This window comes from Lupinus angustifolius, chromosome LG01, assembly GCF_001865875.1.
Source record: "Lupinus angustifolius cultivar Tanjil chromosome LG01, LupAngTanjil_v1.0, whole genome shotgun sequence".
Classification (NCBI taxonomy): Eukaryota; Viridiplantae; Streptophyta; class Magnoliopsida; order Fabales; family Fabaceae; genus Lupinus; species Lupinus angustifolius.
This window is the reverse complement of record NC_032009.1, coordinates 19,531,421-19,551,538: the sequence shown is the minus strand read 5'-3', so window position 1 is coordinate 19,551,538 and position 20,118 is coordinate 19,531,421. Positions and strand designations below refer to the sequence as shown.

At 30.1% G+C, this 20,118-nt stretch overlaps 4 protein-coding genes and 1 long non-coding RNA gene across 7 annotated transcripts; 2 read left to right on the top strand and 3 right to left on the bottom strand.

The window, feature by feature from the left end:
- Positions 366-3,499, bottom strand: LOC109351730 (mediator of RNA polymerase II transcription subunit 36a-like). The gene is made up of 7 exons (XM_019593309.1): positions 3,392-3,499; positions 2,753-3,069; positions 2,445-2,540; positions 2,264-2,341; positions 1,994-2,170; positions 956-1,024; positions 366-698 (listed from the first exon to the last, which is right to left on the bottom strand). The coding sequence occupies exons 1-7, from the start codon at positions 3,405-3,407 to the stop codon at positions 522-524; spliced, it is 930 nt and encodes a 309-aa protein (XP_019448854.1). The 5' UTR covers positions 3,408-3,499; the 3' UTR covers positions 366-521.
- LOC109351789 lies at positions 1,007-18,978 on the top strand. The gene is made up of 3 exons (XR_002108281.1): positions 1,007-1,114; positions 3,773-3,776; positions 18,967-18,978. It is a non-coding gene; the product is annotated as an uncharacterized LOC109351789 (long non-coding RNA).
- LOC109351772 lies at positions 5,923-9,425 on the bottom strand. Its single transcript, XM_019593395.1, has 4 exons — positions 9,189-9,425; positions 8,792-8,905; positions 7,196-7,300; positions 5,923-6,474 (listed from the first exon to the last, which is right to left on the bottom strand). The coding sequence occupies exons 1-4, from the start codon at positions 9,298-9,300 to the stop codon at positions 6,194-6,196; spliced, it is 612 nt and encodes a 203-aa protein (XP_019448940.1). The 5' UTR covers positions 9,301-9,425; the 3' UTR covers positions 5,923-6,193.
- LOC109351780 (gibberellin-regulated protein 12-like) lies at positions 11,991-12,661 on the top strand. Its single transcript, XM_019593406.1, has 3 exons — positions 11,991-12,184; positions 12,281-12,311; positions 12,409-12,661. The coding sequence occupies exons 1-3, from the start codon at positions 12,119-12,121 to the stop codon at positions 12,588-12,590; spliced, it is 279 nt and encodes a 92-aa protein (XP_019448951.1). The 5' UTR covers positions 11,991-12,118; the 3' UTR covers positions 12,591-12,661.
- On the bottom strand, positions 16,412-18,938 carry LOC109351749 (ninja-family protein AFP3-like). 3 transcript variants are annotated; one of them, XM_019593361.1, is made up of 3 exons: positions 18,665-18,938; positions 18,520-18,631; positions 16,412-16,967 (listed from the first exon to the last, which is right to left on the bottom strand). In XM_019593361.1, the coding sequence occupies exons 1-3, from the start codon at positions 18,848-18,850 to the stop codon at positions 16,537-16,539; spliced, it is 729 nt and encodes a 242-aa protein (XP_019448906.1). In that variant the 5' UTR covers positions 18,851-18,938; the 3' UTR covers positions 16,412-16,536. The 3 variants fall into 3 exon arrangements, with proteins under 3 accessions (XP_019448906.1, XP_019448889.1, XP_019448897.1); XM_019593344.1 differs by having other exon boundaries at positions 18,520-18,938; XM_019593352.1 differs by having other exon boundaries at positions 16,412-16,961; positions 18,520-18,938.

The window sequence follows — 20,118 nt, the reverse complement described above, 5'->3', positions numbered from 1 at the left end:
ATATGATGTATACTTAAGTTATATGATTTTTCAGTTGGCAAGAAGCTTAAGGTAGAAGCCGAAAAAAATGTATGCATCAACGATATATGCATTCTATACACTATCACTACATCACTCACCGTTCATGTTTAATAGTCACTACTTGTATCTAGAGTTAGCTTATGGAAGTGTCTTCCTATGAGAAGCTGTATAAGTCAAAAATAATGCAAACTTTGTCACATTTAAGAAAACCAGAAGTTGAATCCTTAAATGTAGAACTTCAACTAAATTTTGTTCTTTCTGCATTAGTATTACCAGCCTTTCTATTAAAACAACTTTGGCATCTTATAAATAATCCACAGAGAATCCTAGGTTCTACAAATCAATTATAAAACCATATAATAAAATGGTGGCATTCAAGAACACAGAATTCACATAACAAAAGATACTCAAAGCACAAATTTTAGCAGATACCACCATAGACAACAGAAAAGTTAATCTAGGAATGTCATTGGTATTGAATGGAATCTATAAAGTGCAATTTACTCAGCATCTTTTTTCTTCTTGGGCACTCTGTATCCACCAACCACACAAGCATGGTCGCGCTCAAATGGTTCAAGGGTGACTTGTTCGAAAGGCTTGAATTGATCGGCTTTGAGCTTGTTGACTTCACTTGCAAACACTGTCTCAGCTGGGACTGTGGAGTCTATGCAGTTAGCCTATTAACATTGACAACAAAATCATGTGATAAGTAATAGTAGATTCATTATTGTAGGAGCAAAGGAAATTTTACGCATTCGTAACATTCTTAATCGATCTTTTCGAAGGTTGCAATTGTAAAACTTGCTTTATTTCAAAAAAAAAGTATTTCATAGCATATTTTTGGGCCTAAACAAAGTTTGAAGCAACATCTAACAATGATATTCGACGTTTTAACTTCATAACAACACCAATATACTGAAAAGCATAAACATACCTTGATGGAAATAACAAAATGGCCACCAGATTTGAGATAATATGAGGCATTCAGCCCTAAAATCCTAGCCTGCAACAGTCAAAAAATATCATAAACAAAACTGATACTCGAACTTAGTGGAGTTTAAACCTGGGTTGGATGCAGCTTAAAGAAAACAATGTTTTCAATAGAAATCATTTGCAGTGACAGTGGGAAGCGTACAAATAGAACAGTGCATATCGAAACTTGAAATAAGTATATCATCCAGATAAAAAAACAGTATTGATTGTGAATAATAGAAAAAACACATAAAAACAAACTTCGCAAATAACTATTGCATAATGATAGTGTCACTTTGGAAAATAAAATGATAGGAAAAAAAATTTTGGGGTGCATCAGAATCTCGGGCCTACATCATCCAAGCTGTCTTGAAGGGGAATCCGAGTAAATCATCATATGCACATATTATCAAACATGATGTAGAAACTCCAGAGTAAAGATTTGGTTAACTTGACAAATAATAAGACAAATTTAAGAAAATGGCTATGGTTTCTCAAAAACAAAAATTTCGGAAATAGAAAGGCATTACATATGTATTCCAACAAAACTTTAAAAACTTATATACAAGGAGGAACACAATTAATACATAAAAACTCTTCAATGTAAAAATGCTAAGATTGATAATTGAAAAAATAAGAGTTGGTACTATATAAACTAGTTACAAACTTAAAAAATGAGCATAAACAAAATAGCACAGATATAAAATAATTGGAAGAGAAGAAATAGCATACTAGCACAACTGAAATTTAAAAAAAATAGTAACATTCACAGATAGATACAAAGTTGTGGAGAAATAAATGAATATGTTTTACAAAATGTATGAGGAATAGTAATAGATACAAATAGGGTGATGTAAAAAGCATAAATAATAAAATAAATAGAAATTCAGACACAATGTTATGGAACACTATCATGATTTTAATAGATATGTGAGGCAAATACCATCCTTCAAATTTGTAGCTGTTTCTTTAAAATAAATATCAACACTTAAAACCACACCTGATCAGGTTGAGCAACATCAGAAAATATCACATCTACCATGCCAACTAACATCCTGTATTTTGCAGGATGTCTTGCATCTTCGATGATTGGTATAATATTAGTGCGCTTCTTCGCCATATTGACCAAGTCACGGCCACTTCTATGAGAGAATTCTACAGCATAGACAACTCCTGTCTGCATACAAAAATATCACATTTTCATATCATAAGCTTCATCTTTTTTTTAGACTTGCAAGCAACGATGAAGTAAACATGAACCGAGTCATACTGGGCCGACAATGTCAGACACATGAGAAACAGTTGTTCCAGAAGCAGCTCCTAGGTAAAGGACTCGAGCTCCAGGTTTCTTTATAAGACAAAATAATACAGAACTCATGTCAATATAGAATCTGTCAATGACATGCTAATACCTAGAACGAAGCATGAAATAAGCCGATGAAAATACGTACGATCCATATGTTGTCAACACCACCAAGAATAGCAGCAGCCAACTTGGACCTAAATGGGTTCCAAATTCTATACTCATCTTTTGAGCCATCTTCTTTCTACACAATGCACCATTTCATATGTCAACAAATAATAAAATAAAAACTAATACAAAACACTAACAAGGGACTCAAAATAAAAGAAATGAATCTAAAAGATATTGCAATGACAAACAATATAAACATTACTTCTTTACTATATTTGTTCTAAATCAATATTATAGTAAATAAGATGCACAATTTCCCTAAAAATTTGAAATTAAGAAATTAACCTGCACAGTAATCCTTTTTTCATTGTAAACAGCTTCACCAGGAACAAGATTCTTAGTAACAAGTGCATCTTCTTTACCCTTAGCAATGAAAATACCTTCATGTCTATGAGGTTCAACTACAACTTTGTTCCCTCCTTTCATTCCACCTCCTCTGCCACCTCTTCCTCCTCCACGGCCACCTCTACCACCTCCTCTGCCACCACCTCTAGCTTTGAATGGAGTGCCACCTCTATCTCCTCCTCTTCCTCCAAAACCTCTCCCTCTACCTCTGTCACCACCACCTCTTCCCCTGAACCCTCCACCAGAACCACCACCACCTGCAAAAATTCAAAACAATAATCTTTTATATATATGGTGCAAAATCACAACAATGTTATACTAATAAAACTAAAATCTTGAGACACTACTACCCTTATAAAATAACTAGTAAAAATCAAAACTTTAAGCATATTACTGCATCATAGACCCATTTTTTTATTTAATTTAAATATTTAAAAATACTAAACCAACTATTTCATATACCCATTTCATAAAATTAGCAGAAAAATACTTGCAGCTAATCTAAGTAAAAATTAAAGATGAAACAAGTAATGGGCATAATGTATTGAAAGTGAGGAATGAAGAATTTTCTGCAGTTACCTCTAGGAAAAACCATGTTGAAAAAAGGCAAGATAGGAATTAGGGTTTATGAGAGTTTTGTTGAATGAGGAGGAAGAAGATCATAGATGGTGGTGTTTATAGAAGTGGAAAATTAGGGTTTAGGGTTTTGATTTTTGAAGCATAAGCGAGTGTTGGATAATCAGTGTGACCCGAAACAGGCCCATTAACCCGAAAGCCCAATGGTAAAGTTGGGAAAACTATGTGTATGATTTTTACTATAAATAAAATCAAAAGAATTGAGTAAACTATATATGCATGATGTTTAAGTTATTTACATCATTCATCCCTCTAGTTTAAAAGATTAAATCATCTTTCTTATAAGGGAAATATTGGTGTAATTACAATCACATAGCATATAAGAGTAGTGAAATGTATGTATATAAATAAAAAATGGTTTAAGTATGTGTCAAAAAGTAGACGACAATTTGAAGTTCTCCACCCTTTTGTTTAGGGCTGGAAACGAGTCGAATCAGAGCTCGGTTCGATAAGGATTGGTTCGGCTCGAAATTCGACTCGAGTTCGGTACAAGTTATTTTTTTAGCTCGAGTTCGACTCATTTAAAGTTCGTGAACTATTCGGTTCAATTCGAATGATTCATTTGGACAACTTAAAAATTAAATTTTGAAAATAATGCAAAAAGTTTTATATATAAATATAATCTTGCTTATATATATAACAATAAATATAAAAAAATAATGTATGGGTCATAGTAAACATAAAAATTAGTTTATATATATATATATATCGAGTCAAGTCATGAACCTAACGAGTCGAATTATATCCAACTCAAGTTCGGCTCGTTTATTTAACGATCTCAATTTTCTAGCTCATTTGGTTTATTAACCAAGTTTATCAAGCTAAATACGAATCGAGTTTCGAACGAATACCGAGTTGGTTCGGTTCATTGTCAATCCTACTTATGTCAACTCAACATGTTCTTTACACCAACATTTCAATTAGGCAAAACAAGTAGTTTAGGACATAATACAAGTCTTTCACAAGTCATGAAATGTATGAATTTATTATGGTTGAGGAACCTGTTCCATCTTTACCATAAAAATATTCCACAAGACCTCAATTTTCTACAAAAACTACATGAAATGTATGAATTTATTATGTTAGAATTACAATACTAATAACCCAATTTATGAAGCATTGGTTTTGACTCCATTCATAAACAGACTAATAGCGTAGTTATAAAGTGATATGACTAAGATTTAAAATAAGTAAAGGAAGGACTTTCTATCCAAAAAGGAAAAAAAATCATGATTTACAAAATATCCATGTCAAACATTTTATGTGCATAAAAAAGCTTGATTCTAAGATGCTAAGTAGTTTTACAAAAAAAAAAAGTTACTTGTAGTGACATAAGATTATAATTTTTATTTCGAGTAATTTGTAAGTCTGTCCTGCCTATATTTAAAATGGATAAAACATAGCATTTTATACCTTAATTAAAAATAGGTATACATATATTTGTCCTAATTTAAACTAACATTATACGAGTATGAATAGAATAATCCTAATTTTCAATACTACATGAAATGAGATGTTGAAATTAAAGTCAATTTCCTATTAATTTTTTACATTTATGTTTTGAGAAATTATATGATTTTTTATTCATCAAACTTTTTGAGATTCCTATTCTTGTTTTTTTAATATCTTCTTGATTGAAGTTCATGAATCAAAGAATGCTAAAAGCGAATACCATGAGTTAAAAAAAATTAATTTAGTCTTTTGCTAACTTGTTCTTTATTAGGAACACCAACTAAGGAGCATTATGAGTTAAATAACAATCAACATAATCTCAATAATTCCATCATCTAAAAATTCATGCTTTGGAGTAACAATATGTGAAGAGATAAGTTACTATATAACATTTCTATGCAATAAGTCACTCATAATATTTATACAATAACAATCAAGCTTTAATTTTACCAAGTAGTGTCAGCTGCACGAATCGAACATGTTGTGATATTCTACCATAAATCACAGTTCATTAATAAATCATTGATTTGTAAATCTTTTCTAATTATTTCACCTATAGTTTTTTTTGGTATCTTCCTCTAGGAATTGAGCTAACCTCAATTGGATCTACTCCCCTTACTATAATTTTTACTGGTATCCTCCACATATGTCCAAACTATATAAGGTGTGATTTTACCATCTTTTTTACAATAGAAATTACTTCAACTTTCTCCTCGATACTCTCATTTTTAGTCATATTTCTCAGGCCCATGAATATACTGAGCACGCCACCCATCAGCTTAAATACTCCCTGCAGTATTTTATCCCCCACAGGGGAGCCTTCCACGACTCGAACCCGTGACCTCAGGAATAAATAGTCACTATACCACTGAGTCGCTACCATTAAGCTAATCAGTGTATTCACGGGCTTGGGAAGTCGCATGTCAAAACTTGGGTATTACAAATATTTATATTTACCTAACAAAGTGTAACAAATAACAACCCATCAAAACAAAGCAAAAGAAATAGTGAATATTGCAATCTACAAAATATAAACATAATTTCAACTGGTTTTAGATTTCTCTTGTGTACTTGAAAAATGTCTACACATGAGAGAACAAAATTATCAGACAATCCAAAAGGAATTTGGAAATCTCAGCACTTTCAAAATCTCTGCTAAAAGCCATTGCAGAAGCAAAATATAATCGTACACTTTTCCACCTAGTAGGATAAAGGCTCGGTTATTGTTGTTGTAAAGTTTTCTAAAGTTGAGGACCTCATTGCATCATTTCATCAAAAAAAGATGTACAGTTTTCAAGATTCTTCTTCCCTGAGGCTTCGAATCCTTTCCCTATGTGCAAGAAACTCCTCTTCCTGAGCTCGTTTTGCAGCAAGGGCTTCCTCATCGAGTACGTTGATCGGGAACCATTCTGGCAATGTAAACCTCTTTCCACTCTTCTGTGAATTCTCATCATTCTGATGTATTGTTTTAGCGCGATCACTCAAAACATGTTTCAATTTAAAAATAGAATAATCCGCCATTGTCCCCGCAACAGCAAACATGATAGAGTATCGGACTGCACCAATTTGACCACCTAAAATTCCAGAAATTGAAAACCGAGTTTTAGTTTATCAAACACCAAACTTAAGATATGACTAGATTCACACGCATTTCACCACCAAGCAATGCATTTTTCTATATCCATCTCTATATATTCACTTCGAGTCGTTTTATTTGAGATTGACTTCTTTGTTTACTGTAATTTCCATCGAAGAATGACATCCATTCGTAACTTTTTTTCAATCGAACTATCCACATCCTTTTCTTCGGCTTTGAAAATCTACTCTCTTTGATATATATATGCTTTCCTAAATTATACCCGAATTTAAAAGAAACCTATGCAAGGGAAGATAATCACTAGTTTAACAGTAATCCGGAAGAACATTAGCCTAAGCCACACGTTTAACAATATTGTACATGAAATAGCCATGAGATATTCTCTTCTTCCTTATAAGTGACAAAAAGTTTCGCCATCTATTTTTATGAGCACGCCTTGTCTAGTTATCTAGTTATCTTTCGTAATTGATTTGTCTTTCAAACTAGGGAGTAATGGAAGACTACACAAAAAGGTTGAAATCATTATTATATAATGTTCGGGACACAGAAAAAAGGAGTAATTAGCAAGAATAAATTTGTCGTAAATATATATGATATAAGATCTTGTCAAGAACAGACAAGTAAATCTAAAGCATCATTTATGTTATAGACAAAATTCATAAGCATGCAGCAAGAGAGGGAGAGTAGCAGAATGAAACCTTGTAGACGCCCTAAAACAGCACCAGTACCAAATCCTGCTATTGCAGAGTTCACTAGATCATCAGGTCCAGTTTTCCTAGTTGCAGTCACGAATTCACGTGCACCTGACAATATAGACAAACCATTCCGGTTCAACAAAACGAAAAAACTTGAATTATTCATTTGTGTTTGGTCGTTCAGCTCATTCATAAACAGGTTTTGGCATTTAACATAAAAGTGGATCTAAAACAAAGATAAAGTCATGGTCTTAACGTTTCATTTGTACCGATATTCCTTTATAGACATGCATTGGATTTCAGCCCTTGCAATTGACAAATGAAGTCAAACAAGAGATCCATGTTAAGGTTTAAATCTCTTTTGATAAAGCCTCAAGATATGCCTAACAATTTTTTCTTATTTTATATCACAGAGGTATTTATTTAAGCAAGTATTTTTAGGCCTTCACCTTCCGTTGCATCAAAGTATACTTCCAGAGGCAAACTCACACACTAGAGCCAACATTCGTTGCATATTTATTACAATCTCACTACTTTCTGTAATAATTTTGTGCAAGTAGGAGAAATTGGTTTTGTATTTCATAAGATATTTCAAATAGAGAATCTCTACCACAAAACTGAAAAAACGTAAAAAAAATCCCGTCAATAGCAAATTCCTTTTTACTGTTCGCATCTCTCATTCCTTAAACAACTAAAGGGCTTAACACCTGTGATGGTATGTTTATTCTGTTCATAAAATGTTATTTCTTTAATTCCTCGGACCCTACTTCATTGCAATGTTCCACTAGGTGATGGCAAATTTACATAAATGAGGTAACAAGAAAACGTGGATTGAAAGGCTTGGGCTACAAAGTTTGCCCTCAATCCTCCAACGACTCAACAAACACCAAGCTATCAAGAACATGACATAAAGGAAAAATCCTTTACAAGGGTATATTAGTAGGTACAAGCTCTTTTGAAAAGGGTTTCTTTGGTTGATATTTGAGTGGTGAAATCAGCTTATTAATTGGGCAATTCGAAGTCACTGCCAGAGCCAGTGCAGTTTAGTAACATATAAAAGCCCATCCCTAACAATAAGACCATGTTTTTTCTTCTAGATACATATAAAATGGAGTTGAATCCTCTTATTTTGCTTTAAAACATGACTACGTGTTATGAAGGAGAAATACACAAATTACTACTGCATTTGACAGGTAGACAACTGCACAGGAAATAGTCGGTAGTCTGTGAGGGAAATTATACGTAAGGTCTACTTCATCATTTACTGCACCGGTAACGTTGCTTGCCTTGTGACCTGGAGGCTGGAGGTCATTGGTTCAAATCCTGAAAACAATCTCTTCGCTTGCGAGGGTAAGATTGCATATATCTACCCTCTTCATCCCACTAGGTGGGAGTCTCGTGCACTCGGACGCCCTTTTTATGTGAAATTGGGCAGGATCCAAGTCAATACAAAACAGTAGCAAAGGGCAATACTTGGTTTGAAAACATAAACATCAATCCACCCGAACAAACCCAAATGCAGTATAGAACATCAACAACATATTCACAAAACTGTAACAGATAAGAATCCAACGACAAATAAAAAAAATCAACATTTACCGCAATAGCACCCAACGACAACAGCAAAGTTAGCAGCATAGTTGGCAGAAACATTAGCAAGACCTAAACTTTTACGGTGCTTTGAGATTAGCCCAGTTCCAGCACCAGCAACACCTGTTCTCAAAGGATCACAAAGGTCATAAATACATCAAAAATCATCATCTCACACTCCTTTATAACCCCATTTTCTTACCCTAAATTAAAGGAAAATGTGGTTAATCACAAGTATATCAGATTATTAAAGGGTAGTTGAACACAAACCTATAACATTGATCTACTGTAAAAAATGATGTAACAAAGTAGTGTCAGAAAAAGGGGTTGAAAATTACATGAACTACACACTTCAATTATTGTTTTTTATATACAAAATTGAAAATTTAAAAATAAAGCAAGAAACCTGCAAGGAGGGTAGGGATAAAGATTCGATTTTTGAAGGCATAAGATGAAGAAGGTGAAGGTGGCAAATTGTTAAGTTCTCCATTAGAGGAATCTTGATTCTCAGTACCCATTTTTGCTTCTTCTTTATAATCTTCGCAATTCAATGTAGAATCTACAATGGGGTTTTAGGATCTCACAATTGAACTCAAAACCTAAGACTATATTTTGGGATTACTTTGTTTTGGTTTGGTCGTGGAAAAAATGTAAATGTCAGTCTTTTATTCACTACTAGTGTATTTTTCCAATGGATAAAAAAATGTTATGAGTTTTAGTTAAATTATATAAATTATCCTAATTTTTTTATATTTATAAAAATTCTTGATTTATATATATGTATATATATATATTATACTGATTATTCATGCATATAAAATAAGTATGATATTTTAAATAAAAGAATAATAAGTGTAATTAAATAAAATATGATATATTGTGAAGACAAGTTCAAATAATATATGAGTCAATACATTTTCATTACAAGATGCTTCAATAATTCTAAGAATATATTGTTTAAATCACTCTTATATTATATTATAACGAACAAAAAATAATGAAAATATATTGACTTATATACTAAGAGTATTTATCTCCGCAATATACTATATTTTATTTAGCTTAATTACATTTATCACCCTTTTTATTTAAAAAATCACACTTATTTCTCATTGATGGGATAATTAGTGTAACATATGTATAAAAATTAGAGATTTTTTGTAAGTATAAAAAATAGAGAAGTGATTTATATAATTTTATTAAAACTTAGATGGTGTCAAAAAACATTTAGTTACAAGTAACATGAAAATGAATTGGACTATGAACATTGACTAGGCCACTCAACTATGGCCCAAGTAAGCAATTGTGTTGACACAAAAAATGCTTTTAAACATCTTAGCATAAAATTGATGGGTAAATAATTCTAAAACCAACTGAAACTAACCTGCCCTGTCATTATAGAACTATAAACCAAAATATCATAAAAAATACTAATACAAACTTTCGTAGGTAGGGGAATGGGGCATTGGTAAGCTCAAATTGCATTATCGAAAACTCATAGTGCTCATCGAATATGCAAAAAATAGTTTTGTGTGTATCTTCTGGCCTCACTCTGATCTGTTGGTACCTTTAAATTACTCATGATCATCTAGAACATATGTTCACGAAAAATTTATCAATGAAGAACTCATAAAATAATATTAAATTTATGATTTTATCTTCCAAATTAATAATAACTCTGAAATCATCAATTTATCTCCAACATGAAATCACAAGTGATATCCAACTACTGCTACTAACAATCAACTAACACAATAAATTGAAAGCATGAGAAATTATGACTTAACTCATCTAATATTTAGTTGTATCAATTTAGAGAGAAAATAAAACCAATAATCATCTAATCTAAAATATGGGTAAAAGTAAATTAACATGTCAATGCCAATAAATTTAAGATTTCATCACCCCCTTAGTATTAAAGGTTTAGTTTGACATGAAAATAATGATACATATAAGCTCACCATAATACTCCAAAGCTCCTAATATTATGTTTGGGCACTTACAATTTCTACATTGAGTTCTTTAATATCCTTCTATCACTCTAGCTTTCTCAAATGTGTATTTTTAGTTATGTATTGTGTTTCCTATTTTTATTTAGAGCATTGTTAACTTTGCAGATAATAAATCCTATAATTTATTATTTTTTATAAATAATAATAGATATTTTTGTTGAATATATAATAATTAATTTCCACTTTGTATTAGTAATAATAATAAATAATTTTTAAATTAATGAATTATTATTTTCATTTTTATAAATAATAAGAAATATTTTATTTTTATGATTAACTAAACATGAGTGGATGAGGTGCCGACATGTTATCTAATTACCTCTAACCTTCAAAAATCTACATCATAGACCAACATTTTTTAAAATTGGACATAAAGAGAACTTTTCTGATTTTTGCAGGCAAAAACATAGTAATAACTCCATTTATTTTGGAAGAGGATAGAAAAACTTATCTTAGGTACATGTTGAGAAATAGGTTCACCACAAACTTATTTGAAATATCTTCCAATTTGATGTCCATCCTACTTATCATACAAATTTATAATTCTAATTAAATGTATAATGAAATTACAATTTAATGAAATGTAAACTTATAATTATTATCAATTTAATGCATTCAATAGAATGATATCATTGAATGTTAAATTAAAATTTATAACATTTAGGACATGTTACCATTTTTGCGCTCGAATATATACTTTGATATTAGATCTTATATAATATATGTAGATCTAGTATGATCTTATATCATTAGAAAATTCATTCTTCACATCTATATTATGTATTTATTATATGAGTAGAAATAAGTTTGAATGTAATAAATACATTAATTATTTGATATAAATATTAAATATGATACAATTCAAATCTTGGCTATAAAGTTTTTGCATAATTTTTATTGCCTATTAATTTTATATTCATATATAACTTTGTTTAAATCTTCAATAAATATTTGAATAAATTATACTGATATTCCCCGAATTGAGTTTTAGTGTAATTATACAAATCACACCAAATCTTTTTTACTCTTGCACAAATCACCCACAATTATATTTTAGCTAGAATAAACTGCTCATTTGGAAATTTGCATATAGAATTTGATTATGAAATTTACTCTAATCTTTTATCTATTCACTGAACATCTCCTTATAATTGTTAATGGATTTTCTAACGAACAAAAAAAGAGTTTCTTACCTTGTGTGTCACAAATTTGAGGTGTTGTGTTATTCTTTGAAACTATATAAATCCAAACCCTTTCAATGTTTTTATTAACTACAACTAGTTTACATACAAGAGTGTGTGTGAATTAGATCAAGCAAAGTGTTATGGCTAAATTTGTTTGTGCATTTCTTTTGATCATTGCTATGGCTTTTGTGATCCAAGTTACTTATGTGAGTAACTATGCCCTCCTTCTATTTTACTACATATACAATCTACAATAATATTATTAATCTTCTTTTTATTTTTTGTTGGTGAAAATTCTACAGGCTGGTGGGGAAGGATCACTTCGTCCTGAACGTATTGATTCTAACTACTTTTTCGAAATTACATATTTTTCCCATTAATTTGGTGATAAATTAACTCGCAATTATTTTTAATGTTTGTTTATATTCAGAATGTTCGAGCGAATGCGATCGTCGTTGTTCACAAACCATGTACAAGGAAAGATGTTTGGAGTTTTGCAACTTATGTTGTGCAAAATGTTTGTGTGTTCCATCTGGATTCTATGGTCATAAGGAAGAATGTCCATGTTATAATAACTGGAAAACCAAGGAAGGAAAACCTAAGTGCCCTTGAGTTTTATAGTATATCTATGTAATATTTTGCTACCAATAAATGAAGTTTATTATTTATATTGTTATGATGAATTCAATTACTAAATAATTAGTATGTTTGAATCATACATCTGAACCTTCAAATAAAAATAAAAAAATAATATATCAAATAACTATTTTTTTCTCCCTCCTAAAACTTAAATAATGACCATTGATTCAAATACATGACCTTATTAGAATCTTGTGCTAAGGGGGATGAATACATGCTTTTGTTAATGCATTTTCCTTTATCAATTTAATTCTCTTTAGAAGAATTTTATTCTATGGAGTAAAATTAAAATTTTCACTAAAAATGAAACATTAAAATAATTTATATTATATAACTTACAAGATATATTTTACATATGAAAGACATAAAGCCATATTAATTCTTTAATAATATTATATAACGATGACAATAAGTCTGGATGGATCTGAGTACTTTAATATCTGAACCAGCCCCATTCATTCATTTTGAGACTCAAACCCGCTCCAGACTCGTATAGATGCTTGTTGGTATGCTACCTGTGGATCGTAGGGTGCATAGCAGATTAACATAAAAATAATTGCCATCAAGTTTTGTAATTGTGTCGTCTCTTTCCTATAATATTCTGTATTATTTTACACAATTAAAAAGAGAACACATAATAAAAAATTACAAAACATAATTTAAAGACAATTTAAAAATTGTTGATTAAACATAATTTGTTTTACTCAAACAAACACTAAAAACAAAGTCATTACTTTAATACTTCAATATTATAATTAATATTTATTTAGTAAGAATTGTTAAACAACATAACATTACATCCCACTTATGGAAACATTAAAATATCATTTCTTTTAATATTTTAACTTTTTTATATTACTTTAAATCATTGTTTTAGAAACTTAATACATATTTATATTTTATTTTCTAACTATATACTTATTTATTACTCATTTTCACCATCTATTTCTCCATTTCACCAACTATATAGTTATTATCGTTTTCCCTTATTAAGTAGGAATGAGCTATAACATGTTATACACTTATTTATTACCCATTTTTTTACCTTTATGCTCCATTTCCTTTTAATTATGAATATCTAACCCATAAATTTCTTTATTAATAAATTGCAATAAGTATGAAGGAATAATTGTGATAAAATTAATTAAAAATCTATACAACCAATAAAACAGTTTTCTACTAAAAGAAATATATAATATTGATCTTCCTATTGCACTTAAATAAACAAATGGTCAAGACAAATTCTTGACACACAAAAGTTTTTTAAAAACTCCCTAGTTCTTAATGAAATGTTTTTTAATTTTAAACTTGACAGTCGGAATATTTTAAATCTATTCTAACTTTCTAACATATGGAGTCAACATTTTTTAAATTGTCATCATATTTTTGATAATAAAGCATTTATTATATATTTAATTCTTATCATCTCATTACTAATAATACTCAAGACTATTATATATTTATGTCATTACATTTTTAAAAACTCCCTAGTTCTTAATAAAATATTTTTGTATTTTAAACTTGAGAGTCAGAATGTTTTAAATCTATTCTAACTTTCTAACGTAAGGAGTCAACTTTTTTTAAATTGTCATCATATAATACTTAAGACCTATGAAACACGGATTCGTCAAACACCCTCATGTGTCGGTGTCCGATACGTATCCGATACGGATATGCTCGAATTCACGAAGGATACGTATCCATTGAGTATCCAAAAATTAAAAAAATAAAATAAATAAATATTAAGACACGTATCCGATTCGTTTTCAATAAAATATAGGATATATGGATTCGTTTTCAGTAAAATATAGGATATATAGATTCATTTCCAATAAAACAAGATAAGATAGATTCTTTTCCAATAAAACATGATAAGATAGATTTGTTTTCAATAAAACGGGATAAGATAGATTCGTTTTCATTAAAATAGGATAAGATATATTTGTTATGGAGGACAATGGTTTTAGGATATATTCGTTTTCATTAAAATATGATAAGATAGATTTGTTAGGGAGACAATGATTTTAAATTTCCATTATATTTTTTACTTTGGATATTTTGATTTACACTTATAATTTTATCATATTTTATGTGTTTTTATTATTTTATACGCGTATCCCTGAACGTATCGTATCCTATATTTTGGAAAAAGTGTGTGTCGATGTATCAGATACATATTGTACCCAACACAAGTATCAGTATTTGTGCTTCATAACTTAAGACTATTATATATTTATGTCCTACATTTTTAAAAACTCCCTAGTTCTTAATGAAATATTTTTGTATTATATATTTTTAATTGTTATCATCTTCTCCCTCTTCTCTCACTAAAACTCACTCTCTTTCATTCTCTTATTGAAATTTCAGACATTCAAAGTTTATTGGTAATTTTTCATTCTGGCTCAAATCCAATATCGATCAACAAAACTAAAAGCACATTTGATGGATCAAAGATATATGAAAACATAGGAAGAGGAGAAAACAAGTTCACTTGTTTGAAAATAATTTGATGGATTTACCAAAAGACAAAGCAAAGGGAAAATCATGCAAGGGTTATGCATATTACTCATCTATTCATAAAGCCAAATCTAAAAACTCAACATGTGTTGTTTTCTCCAAAACACTATTTTATTATTTGCAACACTTTCAAGATCATATTTTCTAATTGTGGTTTGTAACCTAAGTATCACTAATGATGAGATTGAAAAAATTACAATGTGTCTAGTTATAATTGGTTACAAGTATCACTTATACTTAAGATATTGTACCTAAGTTTTATCCACACAAAAAAATATCTAACTATATTCAAAACCTATTTTTATATCTTTAGATTATATGATAAGTTGTAACATGAAATAGAAATACCACATAAAGTACAAAACACAATAAATCATTGTAGAAACGGATGTTTTAGTTTTAAAAAAAACATAAATGACTTCATATTTAAAGGTGAGTTAATAAAAAGTAAGTAGCTTATTTTACAATATCTAAAGTAAGTAGCTTATTTTACACAATCTAAAATAAACTATGTTTCATGATTAAAAAACCTCCCATAAGCTTCAACTAGAGGTAAACTACGGCAAAAAAAATCACTTTTTTAAACGAAAAATAATTCAAGAACCAATAAATAATGGAGTTCTATAACGGAAGAAAATATGTTCCTTAAAAGATCTTAAGTGCTATTTGATGAGTAAATTTTTACCTCTCATAGCTAAGTATATTACTTTACTATAAGCACCAATAGTCCCAAACACATCTAAATCTTAATCATTCATCAAATATTAAATGTATGTTTGTTTATTCAAAATCAATTATAATCTTCATCATCCATCAAATATTAAATGTATGTTTGTTTATTCAAAATCAATTGTTTAGTTATGTTTGGGACCCATCATGTATCTCCAATATCCGATATCCCTTCTGTCTCTAGCCAATAACATTACATCAAATAATAATATAAAAATATTTGTTTTTATTTTTAGGAAATTTGTTTTTATTTAAGTGTCATTTTTTAATTGAGCGGGACATAAAAAATGAGACATATAATGTGTTCCATATAACAATACTTTAAACCAACAACACATTGCTCGAGTACGGTAAGACCCTACTGAATCCTCAAAATCGAAGATTCAGTTTTTGGGAGCGATACTTGTTGGAAAAGACAACTACGAATCCCGAAGGGGGCTAGTTACTTACCCCAAAAGGTAAGGGAAATACCCTTCGTAATACCAAAATAAAAAATGTAAGAATACTTTAAAAAGAAAATAATGAGTTAGAATAATTGTTAACACAATTAGAATAGTTGCTAAGGAAAATATATACTCCCCAAAATGAAAACATCCATATCTAACACTAGTGAATTCTTGTGATGGTTACTTGAGTGACATAATAATTGAAGAAAGATGAATACAGAAAAAGATCACTGAAATGGAGAAGGAATGACTCTAATATGTTTTAGTGGGTGTGAAATGTCTATACCTCCTGCATGGTGCACAAACTCAGCAGGTGAAAATGTGCTTCCATGGCAGACACAAACAATGCTAACTTCAGATTTTGAGTATTTGTATAAAAACCCATTCACTGTTTTCCCATTTTGTCCAGTTGTTGAAACATAAGGCATTTGAGGAAGGGATGAAGAGGTTTGTGTCACAGGTTTTGGAGGCTTTAAGATTCCAACTTTGGTTTCATTTTCTTGTGTTGGGTTATCTGCATTAGTTGATTCAAGAGGATGTGATGAAGCACTTTGTTCCGGTTGTTGGGTTGTAATGTAATTTCCCTTTGAAATGTTCAGTTCAGTTTTTTCTGTTAATGATTGAGTTGAATGGCTATGGCTCTCAGTGCTGCCTCCATCTGGAAAAACAAATCAGAAAAAATCATTAGTAAAAAAATCATACATAGATTACGCCAAAAGTGAGGTCGGCCACATAAATCGAATTATGTCATAAGGCCTATTATAAATCTCTCTGTCTTTCAATGGCAAAACATTGATCTCTAAGTCTTTCTTTATATTTCTTCAGTAGTTTTTTCATGGTCTCCCTCGTTGTTTAGGAATTGGACTATCTTCCATTTTATCAATTCTCTTTATGGGGGCTTTGACTGGTCTCCTTCATGCATTCCAAATCATCAAAGACATGATTCTACCATCTTTTCTATGATAGGAGGAACTCTAACTTTCTCTCTAACACATTCATTTCTAATTTCTAATCTTATTTTTATCGCCCTATATTTAATCAGATATGATATTACAAATCTTATAGTCATGTGGTAAAACTTTCCCTCAAGCTTAAGTGATACATTTTTATAACAAATGACATATATAGCACTCTGCCATTTCATTCAACCCACTTGAATCCTATCGTACACATCTCCCCTAATTTCGATTTTGCCATCATCTTGTATGAAGGGGAAATTGATACATATGAAAGATTAGCACTAAAATATTGAAGTGCACATAATCTCAAGCAAGATACATCGGATGACAAGGGGCGGGCACAGATGATAGTTACCCGCTACCCGTTTTGATATCTGGGAGTGTTACCCGCTACCCGCGCCAAACTAGGGTAATGTTATATGCCAAACGAAATCACATTCATAGGAAGATAAGGACATGGTTATAGACTGCAATTTTAACCTCATCAACATTTTTTCTCTTAATTGTCTATAATTGCATTTTAGTTATGACAACATAAATGCAACTTATCCGCAACTACTCTTTACAATGTAGAGAACAATCTAAACCCTAAAATGAAACAGATATATAATAGGATTTGCCCTTTTTTTTACACTTATTGCATCCAATTTCATAGATACTACCACTTAAGGTAGGGTTAAATTGTATATCACATCACACACTTTTTCCCTAAACATTGATTACAATTTACAACCATTCCATAGCATTCACCTAATGTAACATAAATACCCAATATATTATCAATGAAAACCATTGTTATATACCAAATATACAATGAGAAATTAAAAATGTCACATTGATTGTGAGCATCAAGAATAACAAACGGTGAACATAGTCAATCACACATATTAACCACTCACCAAAATTAATTCCAAAAAAAATAAATAACTAATTTCACGCATTCAAGAATTTTGAGATCAAGTTTAAACTTTAATGATTTTTTCAAACATAAAAAGAGGTAGACTTATATAATTTCACTATTCATTCAGGCAAAACATATCATATAATAATTATCTAACAAATATATCATATACATATCATATAATAATTATCTAACAAATATATCATATAGAGAGTCGGTATAGTAATATCGGCCCACATCCCGAAAGAAATTAACTCCTGATAGACATGCAACCGGAGTCGAAGAAACCGTATAGGGACGGTAATTTGCAGCCAATACAAAAGAAGTAAGAAATATAAAGAAAAAATCACCTTCATGAGAAGAACCTTGGTGATCAGAAAAAATGGAAGAACTGCATAAAGAAGATCCATTATAAGACTTTCCTTTTCTATCTTTTTCACCATTCTGAAGCACATTCTTCTCCCAACACTGAACCTTACCAAACCCATTTTGGTTATTATTAAACGGCAACAACTGAACATGAAACGCTCTCGTTTTCTCTCTCTTCTGTCGTTTATTCTTTCCCTCTTCATCTTCTTCTTCTTCTTCTTCATTGGGTTTTGGATGCTGCTCTTGTTTTCTGGTGAAAGTGCCTCCAATGGATAAACCCAAATCTAGCTCTATCTCTTCAACTTCTACCATTGTTTCAAACCTTACACGTTATAGTAACATACAACGTTTTCTCTTTGTTATTAGTGATGCAACGTTTGAAGTATGAGATTTTGTTTTTGCGTTTGTTTATTTGTTTGTTCGGGTAGAAAAAGGAGGAACAAGGGGACACGTGGCTGAAGGAGATAAGTCAGAGAAGCGGTGACTGACACGTAACGTAAATTTGGATACATGCTAATTAGATAGACGCGTTAAAAAAGGTTGCACCGCTAAATTCTTGTTCAGATTTGTTTTTTTCTTCCCTTTTAAAATACATAACAAAATTCTTAAACTTGGATAAAGAATTAAAATTATCCAACATGTTGATTTAATAATATATAGTTCAATTAGATTTTCAGATTGATTAAATATGTTTGATTTTTATGAACTACACATTCCAAAATAAACTAGTTCATTATCCTGAGGTGAGGAAATATTTTGAAACAAAAACAATCAACTAAACAAAATCACTTTTCTTTAGATTATTATCCATCTTATTATCGGTTCCAACAAATTTTTCTACAAGCACTCTTGTAACACAAAAAGTAACACGTGCATATAAATACTTAGTCATAATTTAATAACCCATCACTTTGATTCTTGGTAGAAATTACAATTTTAATATCTGGAATATATCTCAACAATTAGTGTATTTCTGAAAATGTATCTCAACAATTAGTTTATTTCTGAAAATGTATCTCAACAATTAATTTGATTTATGACACATAATCAAATTGATTAACATGTTATTTTTCAAAGTTCTTCAAATTTTCATACAAATAAATCTCTTTATTATAAGATATATTAAGGTTTTAATAGTTATTTTCTTAAAATAATTTACATTTTATATAAAACATTTATTTTTTTATGAAGTTTCACTTTTTAAAGTTTCAAGTGTGTAACATTTATACATAGTGATTATAAAGATTTATATATACTCAGTATATATTAATCATATATTTATACTACTTTTTTATAAAAATAATAGATAATACAATAACAATATACAAATTTTTCCGTCCCTACTTTTTATTGTTTCATTGAAACTATCAACAACCTATATTGAATAACTATAAAATTAAATGCTTTGAATAAAAATATAGAAAAATAACTAATAAATTTGGTCCAACACTTTCAAGTTTCAAGTGGCATCAAGAACACAACCTCATAATAACACAAGTTCCTTAAAAACACAGCCACGTGTTGATTATGTGAGTGAGTCCCACCGCATTTAAAGAACAATTCAGAAAAAGCTTCACCCC

Excerpts from the sequence above, each read along its gene's own strand:
- LOC109351780 (XM_019593406.1), top strand. The coding sequence starts at position 12,119 with ATGGCTAAATTTGTTTGTGCATTTCTTTTGATCATTGCTATGGCTTTT. Across the intron at positions 12,185-12,280 it reads TTGTGATCCAAGTTACTTAT|GCTGGTGGGGAAGGATCACT; the intron begins GTGAGTAACTAT and ends AAAATTCTACAG. Across the intron at positions 12,312-12,408 it reads AGGATCACTTCGTCCTGAAC|AATGTTCGAGCGAATGCGAT; the intron begins GTATTGATTCTA and ends GTTTATATTCAG.
- LOC109351730 (XM_019593309.1), bottom strand. Across the intron at positions 2,171-2,263 it reads TGTCTGACATTGTCGGCCCA|ACAGGAGTTGTCTATGCTGT; the intron begins GTATGACTCGGT and ends TTTTGTATGCAG. Across the intron at positions 1,025-1,993 it reads ATGTTGCTCAACCTGATCAG|GCTAGGATTTTAGGGCTGAA; the intron begins GTGTGGTTTTAA and ends TGACTGTTGCAG.
- LOC109351772 (XM_019593395.1), bottom strand. The coding sequence starts at position 9,300 with ATGGGTACTGAGAATCAAGATTCCTCTAATGGAGAACTTAACAATTTG. Across the intron at positions 8,906-9,188 it reads TATCCCTACCCTCCTTGCAG|GTGTTGCTGGTGCTGGAACT; the intron begins GTTTCTTGCTTT and ends CTTTGAGAACAG. Across the intron at positions 6,475-7,195 it reads TGTTTTAGGGCGTCTACAAG|GTGGTCAAATTGGTGCAGTC; the intron begins GTTTCATTCTGC and ends CTGGAATTTTAG.
- LOC109351749 (XM_019593344.1), bottom strand. The coding sequence starts at position 18,850 with ATGGTAGAAGTTGAAGAGATAGAGCTAGATTTGGGTTTATCCATTGGA. Across the intron at positions 16,968-18,519 it reads CCAAGGTTCTTCTCATGAAG|ATGGAGGCAGCACTGAGAGC; the intron begins GTGATTTTTTCT and ends TTGTTTTTCCAG.